The following is a 23,631-nucleotide window of genomic DNA, read 5'->3' as shown; positions in this document are numbered from 1 at the left end:
AATATGTCACTATATTGTAACATTGTATACCTAAATCTATTTAATACTGAGAAATCTACTAAAATGACATCCTTGTTTTGGTAGTACCTTGGTAGACAAAACGTCTGCAATACTAAAGAGCATTTAGGAGATTAAAATTGTGGTCAGATTACAACTTGTCTGACAAATTAAAACGTCCTAACGGGGAAACCTCGCGTTGAATCAAGATATCACCGGGAAAGCGGAGTGGTGAAAACTTAGTAACGCTAAGTCGCATCTGGTGGATAGGCACGATTTGAATTGTACGTACTCGTAATACGATGAAACTACCGCCACTGTTAACATTATTACGCTCTCTGTGAAGGCTACATTTTCAGATGCGCTTAGCACTTGGAAAAAACTACTTGTATGTATATGTACTTATAAAAAGTACTTGTATGACGATAATTGAATTAAAAAAATGATTGTAACCTTTAATTTCTGTTTAACACGATTTTTTCCATATGAGAAAAATTCTGGCAATTCATCCGATGAATACTGTTATGTATCCGATGAATACTGTATACAGATATAATGAATTAACTATTTTTGACTTCTGATAAAATGTAATTTGTTCGACATTTGTGCACTGCTGCTTAAATATTTATTCGTCAAGAACTTGGTCAGTCAGTTACGTTTTTAATTCAAAAGTAAAAGTCAGTCAGTCGTGCTATTAATATTTAATGTTAATTGCAATTTTAACTTATATATTCGTAAAATTGCTTTATCAACGGAGTGGAAAGTTCTTAATTATGGAACGTTTTTTATTATGCATACATTATTCAAATCTTAACAAACTCTGTTGAGCATTTGTACGCAAGATTATACATGGTATTTATTAAAAAATTCGGTTCTGTTTCATTTAAGTTGGGCTATGATCTATATCTTTTTAACTAGAATTGAATGAAAGAAAAGATAGAGATTTAAACATCCACATATAAACTTTTCTAAACTCCGTTAAAGAATTGTAAATATAAAAACAAATCTATGCTATTGATTAAATCTTTGAAAATTTAGAATGTATTACGTAGCATTTGAATGTAATATAACTGGCCACTAAGCGGCGAATCCAATTTCGTCGTCGTTCTAAGGCCGTCCCGTATCGAGCGCATCCGCGGAATCCGCGCGCGATATTCGGGCTTCGGTCTAACCGCGGATTTTTCTCAGGCTGTAATTGAAATGTCCCACAAGGTAAGTGGCAGGCGAAGTAAGGGGTACAAAGTGGAGTGAAGCCGGATAGTGCTTCAGTCACAAAGGGCACAGTCGGATGCTGGAGCGCTGAAATCCCCGATCCCCGACTCTATGATCCTTGACATAAATCTCTAACCTCGCCATCAAATCTTTTCCGAGAGCAGCTTATGTGCGCAGACACGAAATGTAAGCTCTTAATGTGCTCAATTCTTGTAAACCACATTCTACATTTGCCCGCAACACAATGTACTGACCCAATGTAAAAGTGACAACAGCCATAATTCATAAACTAAGCCGTTCCCAAAATATCTTTCAGTCTTATGACTTTACAGTGATCCACTGCTTTATTTTTATTATTATTTCCAACTTGCAATCTTATCGTATCCCTCATGATTGCCTATCATTCCAGATCTTATAAAATATGGATAGATTTTAGTTATAGTGTTTCTTCATCTGTTAGATAACCATCTTTTTAGAATAATTAAAAGTAACATAAATTTTATGTTATTAATGAAAACGCAAAGTAATCGAGCTTTATTTTTTTTTTAATATGGCAATAGATTTACTGACTAAATTAATGTTTTGTGTTATGACTCTAAACATAACACAATTAAAACATTACTTATTTTTATGCAGAATTTATTCATCATTGATTTGTATTAAATTATTATAAATATTGAGTACCTAATATTATGTGAATGTGTTCCCTAATTCAAGCATTGGTTACGTTCAGTCAGCGAACCGTGGTCGCCTTAATCAAAGCTCGGCGGCAACATCAATAAGTTATGATTGATAACGGACCGATTCGTTGATCGCCTCTCTTATGTTATACACTTCACAACACTACATAAAGCAATATAGGATCGAGTTATCTATTGGAATTTAGTCCAATATTTTTAAATAAGTAAATCAATAAATAATTGATTTATATGACAATGCAATTATTGGAATTCATCATTAAGTTAAGAAAATATATCAATTAGGGAATCTATTTCTTCTAATCTTTTTAAATATATATTAAATTGTATTAATAAATATTATTGGATGTAAATGAAACTATTGAATGTTAATAAAAAATATACACCGATATAATAATTCCACAATTTATCAAGGGCAAACTTTCTATTGTTTGCAAAAGAAAACTCGGCGCTGATTGATTTAGCGAAATAAAATATTAAACGAGCGCCTTACCCCAGTGCGGCGATACGCGGCGCGGTTCAATATAGCGAAAGCCGAGGTTAAAGTTTATAGAGCCGAGGTGCGGGCTTTTGTTTACATTTTAAAATTGCACTTTGCGATGCGGCCACGTCTCGCCGCGACCTTTCCATAACGCCAAGACACGTTCAAACAATGTGACTGTCGAAAACATGACGACGTCGCTTTATATCTACCACGTTATACCTTTATGCATATCATTATTTATTTTAAACTTTGACAGTGTTTTTTACTTTTTTTGTTTATAAAAGTAAACATTTAAGATAGACTTATAAAGTAACACAATCCTGTAGTGTACTTTTTATGAAACTCCATGAAAAACACGGTCTTAGTTCCATATTACAGTCTTATAAGTAATCAAAGACCATACAAAACTGCAGCTTTGAAAGTATACGCAGCGATAGAATAAATCATTTTATGATGGCAATTGTAAAATTCAATTAGGTATGTGTATGTTTTTACCAAATTATAAAAATGTAAAGGTATTTAGCACGAATATAGCTTCTTGTTATACAAACGTGAATTTTTAATAATATCACAGAATAAATCTTTAATAAAGCTAAACTCGGGAGACACTATTTAAATAAAGTTTAAAATGCATTCGTACTAAATTTAACATCACCGTACAATTTTAAAGTATATATTGTTCACTTTTCCGCTCATTCTGCGAGCTGTTCCAAAGCATTCTGTTAGTAAATATTAACATTTTATCCTCTAAAAAGATCCTAAAGCGTTTTGCGTCCGAAAAGTTCACTCAATGTTTTTTAAACACTTAGTTTAACTACAATGTAAAAGTGAAGAGGAATATTTACCTGTGTTCTGTACATTTTATTTTAATAGTTTCCAATTGTTTACATCATTATGTAGCATACTTTTAAACCAATCTAACTAACGCTTATCCTGAGTTAAAAGACAAAGACTGGACCCAAATGACATAATTCGAACCCACGACACCTAACGCACTCCGAGACATTAGATTTCGAACATTTTATATTAAATCATTACGATAAATGTTTGTAGTTGCTGTTGTATGTATTTTACGTCTTTATTTTTGAGTAGTCCTACAAGAGGTTGGCGGTTCGTTTAAAATAGCTTGGACCGCCTGCCGTGTTCAGTGCGCACTGCGCAGGCTGTGTCAACAGGGCTGTGAAGTAGCGTGTCTAGTTAGGTGTGGAACATTGTTGAGCAGTTGTTTTGTTAGTGTTGGTGCGGCCGCTTTGCTAGTTGTAATCATGAACACTTCAAAATGTTCCAAGGATTACCACAAGAAATGACATGAACGCTTACATTGCTGCTAATATTATAAGCTAAGTTGTATACTTCTCGGACTTGTAGATGTGTATGTTATTTAAGCAAATGTTTGACCATGAGAGATTAGTTCGTTTCTTACTATGCCAACATTGTTCTGATCGTGCGCTGTCCAAAATCCAGTCGAAGTCAAACATTTAAGTGCAAAATAATCCAGGACATTTTCATGTTTCATTCATCCCTTTGCTTTTCATTGTAGCGCTTAAAGCTTTTTAAAATAATTTTCCCATTAAAAGCTTTTATTGAATACAAATCGGCAATCGCATTGTTCTATAATCGCCTTTTATTCCAATTTCACGCTTTGTTTCAACATTAAAATCAAATATTATTCTTTTTTGTAGCATTACATGTTTTACATGAATTGGTCACAACTCTAATTTTACTTTCAAAGGTTTTATTAATTATTACTGAAGTAAATTTAATTTTTATTCTAATACAAAGGCATTTTTATACATACAATTATAAACATACTTGTAAATAGGTGGTCATATTTTTGAAGGTTAGGTTTCTTGTTATAAAAATTTATAAAAGTACTGTAGGAACAGCGAGTTATCTGTAAATCCACAGTCCCCCACTACCACTATCTGTCGCGTTAGATTACGGATACTTCGAATATTAACTACATTATCTAATGGTCTTTTAACGCATCCCTAAATTTGTACGTTCATCTTTAACTGTTAATAGTTATGCCACATTGTTTTTATTGTGTTTTGAAAAGTACTATTTAATTAACCATTTATTATGTTTGAAATTATATGCATTAATATAAATAATAATAGGTTGCTTTTAAACATTGAACATTTAAAAAGAACGCTATTTAAAAAAAATATTTACTAAGTGAAACCTAATTATAAATATAAATTTTAAATAAATATATTGCGCGTTTAAAATTAACAAAGAATATATAAATATCATATTTCGATGTCGATCCACTAAAAAGAATTAATTGAACTGCAATTCGTCACAGCGCAATCTCATTTCACGATTATTGGAATTTTGTGAATGCTCGACCATTTCCTATCGGAAGATCAACGAATTAAAATGTACAATATTTTATACTGTATTCATTTTGTTCCGGTGTCGAGTAAAGTGCGGCTGTGGGTTAACTAGAAGCGTGTTCATTTATCCGATAAGTTGTTTTACGAACTAAGTGAAGGTGTGCTCCTGGGCTGATACAAATCCCTTCTGAGCTTGTATTGTACCACTTTATCTGTTATCTCCCTACAAACTATTGCATTTGATTGCTCTTGCTTGCTGTCTGTGAAGTTCTTGAATTAGTTAATTACAATGATATTGACGATTTATATAATTAAAAATACTTTTCGAATAATTGTAATTTCACTTTTTACAAGTTTTTTTTTGGTGAAACCAAAATGTTGTGTCCCGATGTTTGTCGTCAAATCTTGCGAATTAAATTTAAACCACTTCCCGGTTATTGATTGAGCTGCAATTTGCATGCATGATAATTGAATATTATGATGTCAAGGTTCTGATCTGATGATGGAGTTTGGGCTCGTTCGGTTTGTCTTGACGAATAGTTTGTCATATGTGTCGTAATGTTAGTTCTTTTAATTAACAAGGACATAATAAAAGCTTGTTTTTAGAAAGTTTTTTTTAATTATCAGTTCATTCGTTCATTTCTAAATATAAATAGACTGAAAAGTTGGTGACTATTTAGAGAAGAATAACCCATGGTGGGTTTGGTGGGGTTTGGTCGTTTGAAATAAGCTATGTAAGACAAAGAAAGTTGAAATTAAACACATAATTAAAATGTGTAAAAATTCTTAAAATAATATCTCAACAAAAGAACAATACAATTAAATTATTCCATTAGACTGGCAACGAATGAAATGGAATAGGAAATATTTAAAACATTTTGTGCAATTCCCGGTACCGCATCTACGAACAAAAACTGAATGCATTACGGCGTCAGCGTAATCCTCACAGCAGCAACAGAAGCACTGCGCTGTGAGCTTTGTGCTTGTTGCCCTCTTATAAATATTAAACGTAGCGTTCTTGGGACCCGCAACAAAAACGTTTATCTGGTCTTCGTGGAAAAACCGCCAGAATTAGCAACAGGGGGTGAATTAAGGCGGACCGCACTTAATCCTTCACTAAGAAGGCTTTGCTTAAACGAGTTCTAACGAGCTAAAGATAAAACAATTACCAGGGACTGATTAAGATATACGGAGGACACTTGTTACGTCTTACGTTGACTCTGTCTTGCTCCTTTGACGACCACTTTGCTGTGATTTTAGTTAACTCTTATTTATGCCATTCCCCGAATTCCCGAGACGGAATCTGGAGCTCATTAGTTAATGGTTGGAACGGAACGAGCATTATTTATACATTCTTCTTCACAGAATTTGTACTTGTCATTATTTAGTTGAATATCTAAATCTGTGTAGTATTATGCGAGTTTATTTTATAAAATATTATAATTATATTTTATACAACGCAACCAACTAACTACGACTCATAAGAATGTATTACTTGTGACAAAATTATAGATTTCAAAAATTTTATAACGTTTAAAATTTTTCACATTTCTGGATAAACTAAACAAATTTCGGTAATGAAGCACCAAACTAAACAAATATTTGGTAATTAAACGACTATCCTGAGAATATTAAATCGCAACTAATCGCTATTTGCCGCCTGCGTATTGTAAATCAGCTCACCCCTTAGTAGACTAATTAATAAATGCTTCAGTTATCTTAGACTTATTACGGAGCCTTAATAAATATTACGTTAGAGACGTCATTCACGCTGTAACAAAGTTAGCGCCAGACGATAACTAATTATTAGGGAAAGAAGTAAGTTAGTTAACTAACCATACATAAATTAAGCAACCAAGGAGTTAAAGAGTGACGTTCCTTTACGTTAAAAAATGAATTCTCCTCTGACTCACGCAATTTTAGTCTGCATTTTCTTCAAAGTCAAATTATTTATTAATTACTAGCGGTCGCCGGTGAGCCTATAATATGCCTGCGTCCATCAAGTCCTTCCCGTTGAAGTCGCGTAGAAATCGGTCCAGCCGGTCCGGAGATTATTCGTAACATAAGTGGGTTTGTAGACAGACGTAAAGACAGACAAAAAGTGTAAAAATTGGTTTCTCGTTATCGGCTACCCAAATACATAATGTGTACGAAATATGATTTTTTTTTCGATATTACATACAAACAGTCCAATTTTATTAATATGTATAAATATGGAGATTGTTATTTAGGGATTCTTTAAGTTATACATACTTAAGTTCTTTTTTAAGTTTACTCATTTGAATCTTTTAAATACACATTTAAGGTCCTTTGCCCGGAGCAAAATATATTAGAATTGTAAATTAATTACCGATTACGTCGCCACGCTTTTCGCCTGCAGTCGCCGAATCGATTTGAGCGCGAGCCTACTAAACTAATTACGTATAGGAGCGATCTTCATCTACACTTTCTTACGTGCTTTTCGTATTTCCATATAAGTTGAGCTATAAACGGGCCAATCTATTCACGTCTACACATCAGGGGTTCGCATTTGCATATAGAGCAGAAATTTATTAAATCTACAGCCAATATCCAGCTTTTAGACATTCAACTTTTACTTATTTTTTACGGCTCGGAATTTTTTATAGTATTCCAAAAGAAAAATCTATCGAAGGGATTTTTAATGTGCCTCTTTTTGAATATCACTTTTTTACTTTTAGGGTTTCATAGTGCTGTGTTATGAGTTTCACTTTCCTACATATATTGTTAAGAATTTTGTATTATACGGTAGTTCATAATTTGAAATTCAGTATGTTCTTTTTGCGTTTTAATTTTAATATCTTATAGAAGTTTAGATTCACAATAAAATACAATACTTTACGAGTATAATCTCGTGTCAAACTTAGTTGTGAAAGTCTATTAAAATGTAAATTAAAAATTGTTGAATAAAGTATTAAATTATGGAAGCTGTATATTAAATTGTCAAAAGCGCAATTAACCCACGTCTAAACTGCGTTAATTAATTGACGGAATAATCGTAATTGAAACTTTGGCGCTCGAACGTCGTTTCGGGTAAATCATTCCGTCGGATTACTTAATTTATGTTATGAAAACGGTGACTCTTACTTATTCTTAAATATGTCATACTGATTTTAATGTATATGATGTAAAATGTATTTAATGTTAGTGGATACATAAATAATAAAATGTAATTAATTTAAAGGTGGCATGTTTTCGAGTACAAAAAGCGTCTCACCTATGCTACATTCATTATAAAATATCGTGTGCTTTTGGTGCCTGTGAACGAATAGCATAAAGCTCACAGGAATGGGTTGAGTGCTGTTGCATTTTAATTAATTCCCTTTTCTATCGCGATGAGGTGTTATCTGGCTTCCACAGCCGTCGTGGGCAAACAAATAGTTGATGCGCGTCAGCATGTTACAGTTTTCATACGGTCCCATTGTAATTTTCTTTACGGTTCATGACTCGATTTTTAATCATATTTTTATCATCACATACACAAAATGATGTATCTTAATCATCATCCAATAGCTTGATGGTTGATTGCTCTTAATTCGTGATTGTGGACTCATTGAAAACTTAACACATAATCAATTTATTACTTTGTTTGATCTCATCAGAAATTAATTCCTTTCACAGGCGCTGGACGGGCAGAACATCTACAACGGCTGCTGCACACTCCGCATCGACTACTCAAAGATGACTTGTCTCAATGTAAAATACAACAACGACAAGTCTCGGGATTACACCAACCCCACGCTGCCGTCTGGCGACGGTGACGCGCACCAGTTGTTGACCAGTGAGTTGACGCCACAGCGGGCCCGCCTCGCACTGGCCCTCGCATCCAGGATGAGTTAGTCCAACTAATGCCCATGCCTGGAACCTTTTTACACCGATCTAAGTTACCCTCACCGCTCCTATTAGCTCGAAATTTTCCATTTAAATCTTCTTTTAATCTCTACATGTTTCGTACCCAAAAGGTACTATGCTATGGGATTGTTGGATTATCTATTGTATACATTTGGTTTTTTAATCTAATGAATCAATCTCAGCATCTGAAAGCTTTTATTAGACTACATTGTACTGTAAAAAATATTGGGCTCGATTTTTATTTTACGTTAATAAATAAACTCCTTTGTGAGGATTCGCTTCCAAGTTTTATATTGTTCCTTTTTTGTTTTAAGATAATGTACAAATTATTACCTTTTTTTAATAAGGAGCTTATTTAATTACTTGTTCACCTTTTGTTTCTAACCTTAGTAAGGGTTTGTATTTCTGAGATCATTATTGTTCATCTTTGATATCGTAAATTAGAAATACTTCTTGAACATTGATTCTGGTACGAACATATTTTCATAATATTTTCCGAATATTATTTTCACTTTTATTGTAAGGTAATCGAGTTTTATATTTCTTTTTATTGCACTTTTATAACCTACGCAAGTTGATATTAAAACCAAGAGCTGAACCCGTTAAGGTACGTAGTAAAATAAATCTCCAACATAAAATCACACAAGAGAACATTATTCTGAACTATGTGTCTGCGTTTGTAACTTCGCGTCGTCTCTTTTCTTGTTTATTATTCATAATCAATTTTAAATGTTTCCGCAGTGACTAATAACTTTTCATAAATCCTTACTGCGCCGTAGAGGATTGTAATATATGAGGATTATTCCGACAATGCCTATTTGTTGCTCGCATTACGTGATACCGCTTTAATATTTTAGATGTCGAGCAAAACATAATCTACATCGGGCTGAGTGTTTTTGTGTCATGCGGGTTTTAGTTTCAGCGATGTGATTAACAAATACATTTAGGTCGCGCTTTAATATTACAAATTCTGTTTCAGGTGGTGGTGTTTTAGCCCCGCCGTTTTTGGGTTTGGGATCCGGTTTGGCGTCGCCGTACGGTGTGGGCGTGGGTGGAGTAGGCCTGCCGGCATTCGGAGCGCTCACTTTGACCCCGGCATCGCCTGCCCTGCGCGCTCTCGCCGCCCCGCCGATGCCCCTAGCCACCGTTCTACTCGTCTCTAACCTCAACGAAGAGGTACGTGTATCAGTACATATTTTATTCTCGCCCGTCACTCAAATTTTAACCATAATACAATTCGGTAGCGAATACCCCATCGATACAATAGCACGTCAATTCCAAATATGAAGATTGACGCAACCCAAATATGATTTTGTTTAAAACTTCCCTCAACATAGGATAGTGATATCATAAAGTTGAGAAAGGTGTATCAGATTAGTAATTTTTTGTACTTACGTTGTTTATAAAGTTAATAATAACTCTAACACAATAGCCGGTAACGTGTACACATTTAATTTGGGATTTCCATTGAGCCGAAACAAACTAATTGATGCCAACTAATACAGAACGTTACTGGCTGTTGCACTTATATATTCTACTCGAACTCCTTGATAAAATAAGTTGCTAATTTATTTATAAATATGATGTCAGATATCTTTTACGACTATTTATAATACTATCTCTTTCTCTCTCCTATTGTTTTAGATGGTCACGCCTGACGCTCTCTTTACCCTTTTCGGTACGTGTGCACATACATTCCGTATTTTATATTAAAACATTAATATTGCTCCCGAGTCCTTGTCGCCTGGAAAACAAATTGTCAGCTAACATTCTCCACTTCTGTACTGATAACCGCATCCGATTACTTTGCGATCGAAGCTTTGCTTGTTAACACCACCACTATAAATGCTTTATTAACTCGTTTGACAATTTGTGTTTCAGATGCGCTAGTTTTAGATAAGTAAGTTTCTACCCAATGGTCTGTCTATGTTTTTATTTAGATCCCGGTGATACGCCATGTATTTACGATATAGTTATATTGTCCTTTAGACACTTTACGACACATAAGCCTGATGTAATGGATAGTTTTGGCAGCGCCCCTTAGTTATAGATAGTAGAATTTATTTTTGTGTACTTTGAGAACGTAGTAATGAGAGAAGATACATAATGAATGATGTGATAACTATACTAATGGACACTTTCACACCGTAGAAGAAATAAATTGTTCCCGTTATGTAGAAACCCCGCTTAACATTTCCGGCCGGACCGAGGCCTTCTGCTGGTAACCTCTACAGCATTAATCGGAAGCTTACACGTGACCAGATTAGAACTTGAAATTGTTTTCTTCTTGTATTCATTTCCAATTTATCCCGCTTCACAAGTTATGTATTTAAACAAATAATTCGAAATACATAATTAACGTGAAGTCGTGTGCTTAATACAAACTCAATAACCTAAGTAGGACTCGAGTTCGCAAACATTTGGCTTCGGTCGTCCATTTCGTATAATGAAAACAATTGTTTGTGGCAAATGTTTGTACAAATTTAATTATAATATACATTCAGTATATAAAATGCACAAGCGAGGTTCGCCGGCTCTCCCGAACTGAGTATCCAAAATTATGAAAGCGTTGCTTAGTTTCTGACGTATATTTTTATATGTAGGCGTATACGGCGATGTGCAGCGAGTGAAGATCCTCTACAACAAAAAAGATTCAGCTCTAATTCAAATGGCGGAACCGCATCAAGCTCATTTGGGTATGTATTATTGTCGACTTTAAAACATTTGTATAAGGTTCATATTGCAAGATGTTATTAATAACAGGAACGTTTTTCGTTGAGAGTTATGAACGACATGTCTTTCTTTAGCCGCCTGCATTATGTTTTGAGTCAAGTAGTAAATCTGAACAATGCATTTGTATAATGAAAATACATTTTTCACTTTTGCTACAAACATAGAAAGTTTGCTACAATTCATAAGATGTGTAAATCGTACGTCAAGTATTCTCTCGACTTGGTCAATCACCTATTTAGGGGGTTAGGACCATTTGGTCAAAAGCGATAACAAATTATTTACTTCTATTAGATGCTGAATAATGTGAGATAAGTTTCACGAAAATATTTGACATATTTTTGTAGGATTGAAATATGACAGTAAAATAATGAGCAATTTTGTGTGTAATGTCGTTAAGTTTGTAGCGGCCTTAATGTACGAGTCTCGGGTTTAAATCGTCATCATTAGTTCGCTACATAATAATTATTTATGTCGCGAAGCTTTCTCGCAACCAACGGACGTATTTGCTGTTTTTACTTTGTCCAATATTTTATAAACGTATGATACAGTATCCAGAAAATTACGACTTCAAGTTCAAGAAAATATTCTTAAAATGTCCTGAGATGAATAAAAACCATGCTTTAGTCACAAAGTTGTGATTACGGACTTCAAAATTATCATTGAAAGATGAGAAATAAATTTTGTCACTTGAGGTTTTATAATCAACTGAATGACGCCCACTTTTCAGGTCAAAAATCTTAATATCTAAGGTCACTAAAATCTTGTCGCAAAATTAGAAAAACACCATCAATCTTGTGGTTGTTATTGTTCTTAAATATCATGGTATCATTGACCATTGAATTGTTATGTGATATAAATTGACAGCGATGACGCACATGGACAAGCTACGCGTGTTCGGCAAGGCGATGCGCGTCATGCTCAGCAAGCACCAGACAGTGCAACTGCCCAAGGAAGGTCAGCCAGACGCCGGCCTCACCAGGTACGACAATTGTATCCATTTGAAGGATAAGGATCTTTGCCTAGGATTGTGGAAAGTGATGGATCATCTGAATGAATTCAACCCCAACAAAATATTATTAATAGCTTCACTTCACGTCTGCGTAATTTTTGTGATACTTTCTGTTGCATTTGAAACTATTAATATTTTGTACGTATAAATTTCCAGAGACTACTCGCAGAGCCCACTGCATAGATTCAAGAAGCCGGGAAGCAAAAACTACCAGAACATCTACCCGCCGAGCGCCACCCTGCACCTCTCCAACATTCCGTAAGTGATCATTCACTTGGACGTGCCATTATCATTACGTGACCAGAATGGACTCATGACGTGTACTTATGTCCGCAGAGCGACCGTCTCCGAGGAGGATATTAAGGAGGCGTTCACCAAACGCGGCTTCACGATCAAAGCGTTCAAGTTCTTCCCGTAAGTATTTTATTTCAACTGACAATGTCGGTTTATCACACCCTTTCTAGCGCTCAGGTTATTTCAAAGATTGACATCAATTCTAACATTAAGTTCATACTTAAGATGATAAAAGTTAAAAATAATAACTCTTTTCATAATTTTTAGTACGCATGACATAATTTCCGATAGTAAAATACTTTGGTAAACTTTATTCCATGATGATCGATTGTTAAAAGTAAAACTTGTTAAAATAGAAAACAAAATCGTTTAGTTATACATTTTGTCGTTGAATGAAATTTGTTAGGTCGTGCCACTTTACTAATAAAGCATATTTTGAATGTTTTAGTAAGGACCGCAAGATGGCGCTGGTGCAGCTGATGTCGATCGACGACGCGGTGGCGGCGCTCATCAAGATGCACAACTACCAGCTCTCCGAGTCCAACCATCTCCGGGTCTCCTTCTCCAAATCCAGTATCTAAATTACATTTGCCGCCAACATCGGAATATCACACAACTTTCCTCGGTCATTGTCAACGATTTATAAACCGTTAGTGATTCGATTCATATTTTATTGAGTCGACCAGATTTTTGGCTCAAATAAAATGTTATATTTATTCGTAATCGATTGTTTCGTTTAGGTCGTTGACAGCGGCCGGTGTTGCCAGTCGCGTCCCTCTGTTGACAGTTGTGTCGCGATTATAAAATCGATTTCCTTAGCTGTATTGATATTGAACGCGTGTCGAGTGACGCAGCGACTGTCGATTACTATAATGTACCTCTCACTCAAATCGAGAATAATGCTCGACTGAAATTTTTAAATATAATCTATATTACGCTTACTCGGAACAGTCTAGAAGTTAAGTGCTACTATTTCCTTAGTGTAAATGTACAACTTACTGTAACTGTACATGTTATTTAAGGGACATTTCACTTCACAATGCGATCCAAGGACCTGGATAGGTTTCGTTATCATGGATTGTCACTCATGCTGAGAGGATTTCTATTTTGTGTGATATTCATAACTTATGTTGTTTCCATAAATGTATCGGATGTTTCCGTTGATTTTACATTATTAGTGTCTGTCGATGAACTTGGATTGTTTGCAATTAGATTGCGCTAGAATTATTTACATTTGGCATTATCCAGTGCTATGCAATGTGAGACATTGTCGGTTTACGGTTATTATTTCAGGCTATTGTGCCGTCTGAATATTTTAACATATTTATCACTAGTTAAAAACATATTTACTTTGTCACATATAATTTGCAGTTATCGATATAAGATTATATTTTATAAATATATTTTATGCTCTATTTTAATATGCACAATTTACTATTATTGCATTTCTATTAAATATGGTTTTGTACGCATACACATTTTTCTTTTATATAATTATAATACTGAAATGCTTTAGAAATGTGTATGTGTGTGCAATATTAGTTGTAGCAACATTTAAATAGATTATGTTAGGCATAGATCATATATTATCTGTATCTCTCTCTTCCATGTCTGTTACGTTTTCTATCTGTTCGTTGTTCCGATAGTCTTCTCTGTTAGTTAGCGTAATCACTACTCCTACGGCTAGCGTCTAGTGAATATATCACTATATATATAAATGTTATGTTTAGTGACATAATAGTGACATGATGCATTTATTTTGATGTTAATTTATATTACTGGTAGCTGCAACATACTATAAATGCTCGTGCGTACATTTCACTAAGCAATGAAGTATTGATAGAGAAATATTTATTTATACCCGTTAGGGAGTTCCGATGCCGTACGTGCGGTGTGGCCGAGTGCGCAACGTATTTTTTAAAGTTATATTCTTTGTAATGTGGTGGTGTGGCCGCGCCGCGATGACAGCGCCCCCGTCAGTCAGTATTCGTTATCTGACGCAGTTATTTCGTTAAGGAATCAGTATTTTAGTTTTATAGCTCTCCCTTTGCACTTTGTACATACCTAACGCTCGCTTCGGCGAGCTCTCATTATTCCCGGACTTTACCTTTTCAAATGAATTGGTTTTCACACATCTTTGCCTTCTTAAATTATTTTTAAAATGCGTCTAGTCCAATTCGAAAGAGATTAAGTTTGTGAAGTAAGATCATTTATGTTGTGACGAAATATCCTTTTAAATTTCTCTCCAGTAAGGTTCAAAACTTCTAAGTTTTTTTCGACATAGGATAGCGCCCAGCGAAGCCTATGTTACTAACTTAGGACCAGTTTTAAGTGTTCAGTTATACGTCCAGATTATGTGGTTAGGCAAAGCATGCGTGAAACAGATACCTGATTTATGAAAAATTATTGTAAACGTTTCCTAAAATTTACGAAGCAACGTGCGGCTGTCGAAGTCAGTTTATACTTGGACTACAAAGAATTACATATCTTCGATGTCACAAGTGGTAGTTATTCAAATATATATATCGGATTGTTTGTTGTTTGTGTTGTTAACATTGAACGTTTCGTGTAAAGTGTGAGAGAGTCGCCTTCGTGCAGTTGACATGAAGTGACAGTTCAGTGATACAGATAAAAAAGATACGAGGACTTCCGCCAGTTAGTGACTCTTGGGCCACAACGTTACAATCGATCGACACAAAAGTCGATGTCACAACTCATTTTCTCTAATAAAAATAGCAGTCGGTAAAAAATTACATATTTACACTATTATAGAATGTATCGTATACATTGCGATTTAAGATATAAAACTAGAGCTTAGTAAGACATTTAAAAGTAAAAAAAAAAAATAGATTGACATTAAAGTTTAAGGTTTATTAGAAGAATTCGATGATATAAACTGTATAATTCAGTACCTACTCGTATGTATCTACGATAAGAGCGTGTAAGTAGTAACTCGGTTTAGATAATGTTAGGTGACCAGGGTGTGGTGATATTTTGCACGTTTTTGAAAATGTTTTTGTGTGGGGGTACAGTCACCTCTGTGCCTGCGTTTTGAAATGATACGGAAAGCGAAGTGCGGTCGGTGATGGTCTGTTTGGCGAGTGAAAAGTTCGCATTTGTAATTTAATTATTATATTATGAAACTTAATCACAAAAAAGGAGATTACATATCCAATATCTTCAGCGTGGAACGCTACACACATCACTGAGTTTTTAATTATTGTATTTACTGAAATGAATTAATAAATCCATATATATCGGATTAATTGTATAGTAAAATTTACTTTATAAAATGCAGTGTTATTTGTAATGAGCTATAAAGACATCGATATTGTCTATGATCATCTACAAACTAATCATAGATGATAGTTTGTCGATCAGAAAACGTTGTTGGCCAATTCAATACAGATTATACATTGTTAACTAAACAAGTTAGCAGTAATTATTTCATCAAGTAAAATGTTAGTTAAATAGGTATTGTAATTTTATTAATAATAATTGAATTGTCATTGTGTCCTTTACGATATTATAAAGTAACGAAACTACTTCTCAACTTCGGAGTTATAACCCGGCACTTAATTTGGCACGTCCGGAAAAAAGTAGTCTTCTAACCGACGTGCCAACTCAAGTGCAAATACATTGCCGATCTTAGAAGCCTATAGATAATCTTCTTTCCTTAATGCTGTGATTGTGAAATTATTTTTCATTTCACAGAAGTGAGAAACTTTGCAAATATCCAATGTTTTCCGGATGTTTTGTACTGTTTTCTAGATTCCGGATTCAGAGAGTGCGTGACGTGTGTGTAGCGTTTTGTGGCCTAACTCTTCTCAATAACACTGGTATTGACTTATAGATAATTCTAGGGATTTATGTGTTTAGAAAAGTATTTTTAAATATTTAGGTATAATACGATAAAGTTATAAAAAATAAATTTAAATCAGTGTTTAGAATGAGATGCCAAATTAAAAGTCAATACACATTATTTTAGGTAACTTAATCGATGTAATCTTAACATTTATTAAAAAGTTGATGAAAATGTTACAGTTAAATTATATTTGAGAGTTTTATTAAGCGCAATATATGCAATTTAATTGATCGTAAGTGAACATTGTTTCAATTTGTTCGTTAAAGTTATACGTTGAAAATGTGCGAGGGTTTCCGCAACTCCTAATACCTACTGATTGTTTTGTTTGTCTACACTTGTGCATTCGTTCTTCGTGTGTCCTCAAACATATCTCTTCATATCAGATACATTGTTTACTATAATTGCGCTTCTTAATATGTACCTCTTATTGTATTAGCTGTACGATATACGTATTAGAAGCCGACATATCAGAGCTAGATATTTGGCCAAGGCACATGTGTTTAATTTTTCTTTGTTCCATTCGAATACACTTTTTCTCTCTAATTTTTATTTCATTAATTTTTTCGTATATTTAATATGTTTTAACTTAATTTACATTGTCGTCTTTATTTTCTTATTTTAGTATTAAGCCTTGTGTGTGGTTAATTTCATTCTTATTTTAGTTTCATAATTAAACTATTTTTATCATAGATAACTTTTGTTTTTCTTTATTTTTTTCCTCCTTGTCCTTCTTTTTTTCCTTTAAATGAACTGATATTATGTAAATTATATAAAATACTCAAACTTCTTATTTATACAAGTGCCAGTTTTTCTCCACGTGTACATTTCTAGATTGTCGCCTCACTGTCGGTTGTCGCGTAACAAAAGGTTTCATCAGTCGACGAGGTACACACTATTTGTAAATAAAGTTATAAATTTCAATGGGGATCAATATAAAGAAATGTACGTTAGTACGATCGCTACTCTAGACATATTCGTACCTACTTAGATCTAAACTACCCTGACTGTAATATTTTTTATCTGTATTTAAATTTATTATGTACCTACCTATAAAGTGTTTCAATGCCTATAAATTTATTCACCTTCATTTCTCATCTTTATCCTAAAGTCCGCTTGGTGTTAGCGAGAATTTAGGCAAATTACAGGTTATTTAGTTGAATTGTGAATGGGGTAAGGGACTTAAAATATTGCCAATGATATGTTATAAATATTATCAAGTGGAATATATTTCGCACAGGGTATAATGTGAATAAATTTTATCGCTCACCCTGGCAACTGGCGGCCGGGGCGGTGATTTATGTCCGTGCCACGTCCCTTATTCCTGATGCGTTGAAAGAACTGAACCATTCCATTATTGAAACATTATCTTAGTCAAAGGAAAATGTATAACTGCCAATTAATAGGACTAAATCCTACAGTAGAATATTTCACTCGCTGACCGCGATGACAGTAGCCAACTATTGTAAATGTTCTCTTTACTTCTAAATTAAAATAATCATTACAAAAATATATTAAACCTATTAAAATGGCAGTTATCGTCTCGTTGAAATAATCTACCGATGTAAATATTATACACTATATAAATAATTACAAATTAAATTATTAGGATGTATTACAGATTAACATAATCATTAAGTTAAGACTTAGATAAAAATATCCTATTCTGATTTCGGTAGTCGCTCTAGTGAATAATTAATACCTGCCTCCGTGTTAAGAACTTCTTAGTATTACTGTAATTGCCCACCTGTTCCTTCGTGAGTTTAGTGACGTTTTGATTCGTTTGATAAAACAATGGTGTGCAAATTAAAGGGTTGTGTGTAAAGTTAAAATAGTCTAATAGATGTAAACAGTCGCTCTCGTAGCGGTCGCATTGTTTTATCTTTTCCGCAATGTTTGGCTCTAGAACGATGGTTTTATTTACATGTTAATAATTTAGCATTATTGATTCATTATGCCAAAGACCAATTATTGGGACAAAATAACAGGGATCTAAATATATGTTTGTTTTCTCTAATCTAAATCAGATACTAACAGCTTTAACGAGCCTTTATATATTATATTCCAAAAAATGTATTTTGTGGATTCTTTAGTAAAACTTGATTTTTCTAACCGCCGATGGGTCCTTACTTAGGACCGAGAGCACACTATCTATATTACATGCAGTTATGTGAATTATAAATATATACACAATTTTAACATCTAAGTGACTACACTACTAAACTCTAGAATTATTCTTTGTCATTTTATAATAAAATATAGTTGAAATAATTTGTAGTTTAATTAAATCCTGACAGTCCCAAACACTTTATTCCTTTTATCAGCTTGTGCACACTTGGCCTATAAATGTTAATAAATACAGTAAAGCTTACCCTCTGCTTATTGACCGGCAATGCATCTGCAGTTCTTCTGGTGTTGCGGATGCCGACCGCCGGTTCCCGCCGCTCCTTTGCACCTAAGAATAATACACCTAAAACCAGCGACGATGATTCCTTTATTATTTTTTTGTCATCGGAACTAATCAATCCAATCGAAGTCGAGATCAAGTCCGAAATAAAACTTTTAATAGTTTTGAGAGATCAGATCACCAGATAAATTAAAAGTTTGTCATTCAGCTAGATCCTACCTCTAATTGTTTAGGGTGTGAATCATGGCGGATTTCTTGATCACAAGTTTGGTTTAAAAAAAATATTTTGGGGAATTTAGATACTAGCGGTCACTCGCGATTTAGTCAGCGCACAATTAAAAAACTATGCCCGCATGCACCAGCTACTTGCCCTTCAAAGTTCTTTCAAAATCTACTAGTTACCTGAAACAAACGAAGCCTTGCGGACAGACAGACAGAAAAAAAAATTAAAAATTAGATTTGCGTTAAATATAAAATGACGATAGACTTTTGCTCTATGGGACCAATATTTATGGTACATCGAATATTTAACTTGTCAACATAACTTCTACGGAAGACTAGGCAGTATGGTCGAAAGACTATAACCTGCGCCATGGGCGAAAAAAAAAATTGTCAACATAACTGTCAGTGTCAATGTTTTAAAAATCTGTCAGTGTCAGCTGTTAGTGTAGACTAACTACGCTAAGTACTATATTATTGTGAATTACCTGTGGTAATTAGAATTTTGAGTTTCGTAATATCTTGCCACTGTTCAAAGTTAATATCTATCAACATGAAACAACAATAACAACTTGGGTTCAGCTACAATTCTACAAGATGATAAGAACAGCGATACGATTGACCCCAACGATTGCTTTTCCTTTTTTCGAAAAGCGAAACGTAAATGATTATAATAAACTTCATGAACCTGAACCACAAACGGCCAATAGCGGTCTAGACAGAGTTAAGAAAATGTTTCAAAGAGAGTAAGTAACAGTGTGAGTTGAAAAGTGTGAGTTGGGAACAGTAAATGTATTTAGTCTTTAAGTTAAGAATAGAATGGAAAAGACTGATTCTGCTTTAATTTGATAAATGCTGGGTTATGATATAGTATCCAGCTATTTACCAGCACTACTAATTTTTTACTTTTACAATGTGTTAATGGAACCATGTAACAATTGCAGAAATCGGGTTAATAATATTTACTTTTGACTATATAAGGGGAGAAAACTCATACTTAAACTTGTTAGCTAATGAGACTGTAGATGTAGAAATAATTATTTTTTTAAATTATTCTATTACAGTGAATTTGAAGAAGTCTCGGTTGAACTTCACAATGTTATACAAGCAACACTATCTGGTGCATTTATTGGTGCTTGCTTTGGAGGATTTTTGAAATCAAGAGAGGCTTATGTAAAATTTATTGAAAGAAATCAAGCAACTGCTTTTACATCTACAATACAAGCAAAGGTAAGAACCAAGTTTGAAAAGTTCGAATAAGCCTATATAGTATATAGTTGACAAAGATTGTACATGAAATATGAGCTGTGCAATTTCATGATTTGTGCATATTTTATGTGTAAAACTTTGTCAAAGGATGATTACAACTTTTGAAATAAACTAATTGAATCATGAGTAGAATGTGACATATCTTAAGAAGTTTGAAGTTATTTGACTTATATTTATATTTTAGAAACAATTACAAGATTATGTGACCATTAGATTTGCAAAAGGCGCAGTCCACTGGGGCTGGAGATTGGGTTTATTCACTGGATGCTTTAGGTAATGTAATCTGTAATCATTTTATGTATTCTTTACATATTTCTTCTTTCAACTACAAAACTGCTAAGCTATTGAGACTATAAAGGTGTGGTTCAGTCCAGGAAAGGTTTCATAATTCAGCTTTCTAAAAAGTTGTATGAGATGAAATGCAGAATAAGCATGCAGTGAAAAAATTTATATCTTTTATGAGATCCCTTAAGATAAATAAATCTTTTTTCGCATGGGTTGATATACAAATTATAGATATGCACTGTAATTTTTCAGCCTAATTACCACCGTGATAGCGGTGTATCGTGGAGAATCTTCTTTAATTGATTACGTAATGGCCGGTGCACTCACTGGAGGCATTTATAAAGCAAACTTAGGAGTTGCTGGCACTATTGTTGGTGCTACTGTGGGTATGAATTATGATTCTGTAATATATAAAATTTCGTCAGTTTTCTTTTGTAAAATTTAGTCATGCTAACTATTTTCCATACAACCGAAGAACTCGGGAGGGTAATATTAACAAAGTTCTTTGTTGACCTGGGGTCTAAACAACTGCAATGATTTTGATGACTGAGTTGTCGCTCGATTTGTATTTTTGTCCCGAGTGTCATAGGATTACAATTCGACAACTTTTTTTTTACCGGTTAAATCTACGTATATGGTTATTTTAATTTGATCCAAAATAATTATTTCAGGTGGTGTTTTAAGTGCATTTGGTGGGCTACTAATTTTGAACATTTTAAAAATCACTGGAGTATCCATGGAGGATGTAAGAAGAGTTTTGTACAATATCAAATTAGCAAGGTATGTGACTTTTATTCTGTTATATTAAAATAATTATAGGCCTTGATATTTACACAGTTGGTAACATTTTCTGATTAAAAATACATAGGCGTATGTTTGAGTAATTTATCAATCATTTCCGTGACCAAATCTTTGTATGAAAAATATCATCCCTGTCAATATCTTTGAAAAAACAGAGATATCAATATGTTTAAACTGAGATTTTGGTCTCAGAAACCCATGGTTAGAGTCATTTTATTTATTAGTAGAGAATACAAAGTGAGTGTGGTTGTTTGAACATACCAAATAGTCCAGTTAAATATCAAAATACCGCAAAAAAACGAATAGTCTTGTTCCGCATGCTAGCAGTGCATGTTCACAAAATGTCTATGTATATGCACTTGAGAAATAATTTAAAAAAATATTTCTATTTTTTCTTCAAAACTCTAAACAATATTGTCTCAATTACAGAGAAGATCAATACAACCAGGTGTTGGAGAAGTCAGCTAAAGAAAAACACGACAATCTAACGAGACATCATGATAAATTGATCAGTGAAAAGGGAGAGAAGAAAATTGAAGAAATTTCATAATTTAGTTATATTTTTAATGCTATAAACTTAGTTTGTTACATTTTGTAAATATTAATAAAAACTGTTAACAGTTTGAATCTTTCATTTGAATTCCCGTGGTTACTATACAATATGACCCTTTATAAAGAGGTTTTATATAGAGACGCAAAGCAAGATTGTTCGACGTAGATTTTTATTAGACGAACATAGCAATGAGTTCAATAACTTATGTATATAAAAACTTGCATGATTACACTTTTTAAACATATTAAATAATAATACAAAATATATTAAAAGCGCTTTATTGACAGTAAAATAGTAATACACAGACAATATTATTGGACAATACTAAAATTACATATAAAAATAGTATCTATAAAATTTCTTGTGCACAAAATTTTCAACAAGACGTAATAAAATTGAAATAAGAATTTTAAAATGCAGACTAAAGATTTTTTTCTAAAGAATTCATACAAAATTAAAACAATAAAAATATTTGACACAATAGAAGATAGTCTGTAATCTATTTAATGGCAAGATGGGACTTGAACATGCATTAATTTATTAACCTTGAACTTTCTCCAGACATCTGTACAAAAGTTAAAAGAAAAATATATTACCCCTCTCAGTTCTTTTAAACAAAAGTGATAACAGTATAGACCCCTTCGATGAAAATACGTACATTTAGAATATGTAACTATTTTGGTGAAAAGAGATACATCTTTATGGGATGTCTATATAATATGTAGTCTTTTTCGCGAAAATAGTAACATCTCTATGAGATATTTGTAAAGTTACAAATTATGACTTTTTTGATCGGATGGGTCGATATGTTTTTACAAATGTCTCGACGGAAAGCCACAATTATGTTGAGCAAACTAAACACAAATGCCACAAGACAAGAATAAAATAGTCGATGCCTATGTACTAATACACTACATTACAATTAAAATATTTCATTGAATTTTTCATAGAAAAATACACAGCACAGTTGGAGCTTTTTAAAATTACAGGAAAACATTTCACAGATATACTTTGTTGGGTGTACGAATTCGCCGGGTCAACCGGCGAAATACCACGACCACACAAAAGACAGGCGTGAAGCTTAAGTAATTCCGACTACAGTCTGATGAGTGCGTGCCAGAGGTCTAATTTTAGTCCACGTTTCCTTCACACCCTTTTTTATTAATGTAATGATGGAGAGGGGAAGCAGATTTGGTGGAGGAGGGGATACACAGGAAGGGAAAATATCCTTTTTCAGCAATGCAGATGTCTATGGGTAGCGGTCACTTCGATTTTTTATTAGAAAATCAAATGAAGTCGATTGTATGACAATGAAAATAAATTACTTAATTTATAGAAAAATCAGTTTCTAATGAATTAGTCTATTGCAGTTTTTATAAATAAAAAGTCTGACATGCACTTACAGTCAAGTCTAAAAGTTATAAGTCTACAGGAAAGAAGACTGAATCATAAATAAAAACTTACATCAAAAGAAATTTTTCTTTTAGTAACACTTTCACTTTATAAGAGAGCGAAAAGTCTAATTTTTTTACTTTCTCTATAAAACAGTCTATAACAGTTAGTTTACATATAAAAATCATCTTTTTAATAAAAATGGAG

At 33.5% G+C, this 23,631-nt stretch overlaps 2 protein-coding genes across 8 annotated transcripts in view; both read left to right on the top strand.

Moving 5' to 3' along the window:
• Window positions 1-14,007, top strand: part of LOC106714967 (polypyrimidine tract-binding protein 1) — a 348,985-nt gene extending 334,978 nt beyond the window's left edge. For 5 of the 7 annotated variants that reach the window (XM_014508118.2, XM_014508117.2, XM_014508122.2 and 2 more), the window contains 8 exons: window positions 8,370-8,583; window positions 9,580-9,776; window positions 10,245-10,278; window positions 11,204-11,296; window positions 12,198-12,312; window positions 12,499-12,600; window positions 12,679-12,756; window positions 13,085-14,007. In XM_014508118.2, coding sequence (XP_014363604.1) covers window positions 8,370-8,583; window positions 9,580-9,776; window positions 10,245-10,278; window positions 11,204-11,296; window positions 12,198-12,312; window positions 12,499-12,600; window positions 12,679-12,756; window positions 13,085-13,217 — 966 coding nt within the window. In that variant the 3' untranslated portion in view covers window positions 13,218-14,007. The remainder of the gene's footprint in view (window positions 1-8,369; window positions 8,584-9,579; window positions 9,777-10,244; window positions 10,279-11,203; window positions 11,297-12,197; window positions 12,313-12,498; window positions 12,601-12,678; window positions 12,757-13,084) is intronic. The other 2 variants (XM_014508121.2, XM_014508120.2) reach the window with 1 other exon arrangement.
• A 5,545-nt stretch (window positions 14,008-19,552) lies between these two features.
• Window positions 19,553-22,044, top strand: LOC106714745 (RPII140-upstream gene protein). The gene is made up of 6 exons (XM_045678369.1): window positions 19,553-19,870; window positions 20,189-20,354; window positions 20,578-20,666; window positions 20,931-21,064; window positions 21,350-21,458; window positions 21,909-22,044. The coding sequence occupies exons 1-6, from the start codon at window positions 19,722-19,724 to the stop codon at window positions 22,027-22,029; spliced, it is 768 nt and encodes a 255-aa protein (XP_045534325.1). The 5' UTR covers window positions 19,553-19,721; the 3' UTR covers window positions 22,030-22,044.
• Window positions 22,045-23,631: the final 1,587 nt, after the last annotated feature.

Source organism: Papilio machaon, chromosome 6, assembly GCF_912999745.1.
Source record: "Papilio machaon chromosome 6, ilPapMach1.1, whole genome shotgun sequence".
Classification (NCBI taxonomy): Eukaryota; Metazoa; Arthropoda; class Insecta; order Lepidoptera; family Papilionidae; genus Papilio; species Papilio machaon.
Note: the sequence above shows the minus strand (reverse complement) of the source record. Positions and strands in the feature narration are given on the sequence as shown.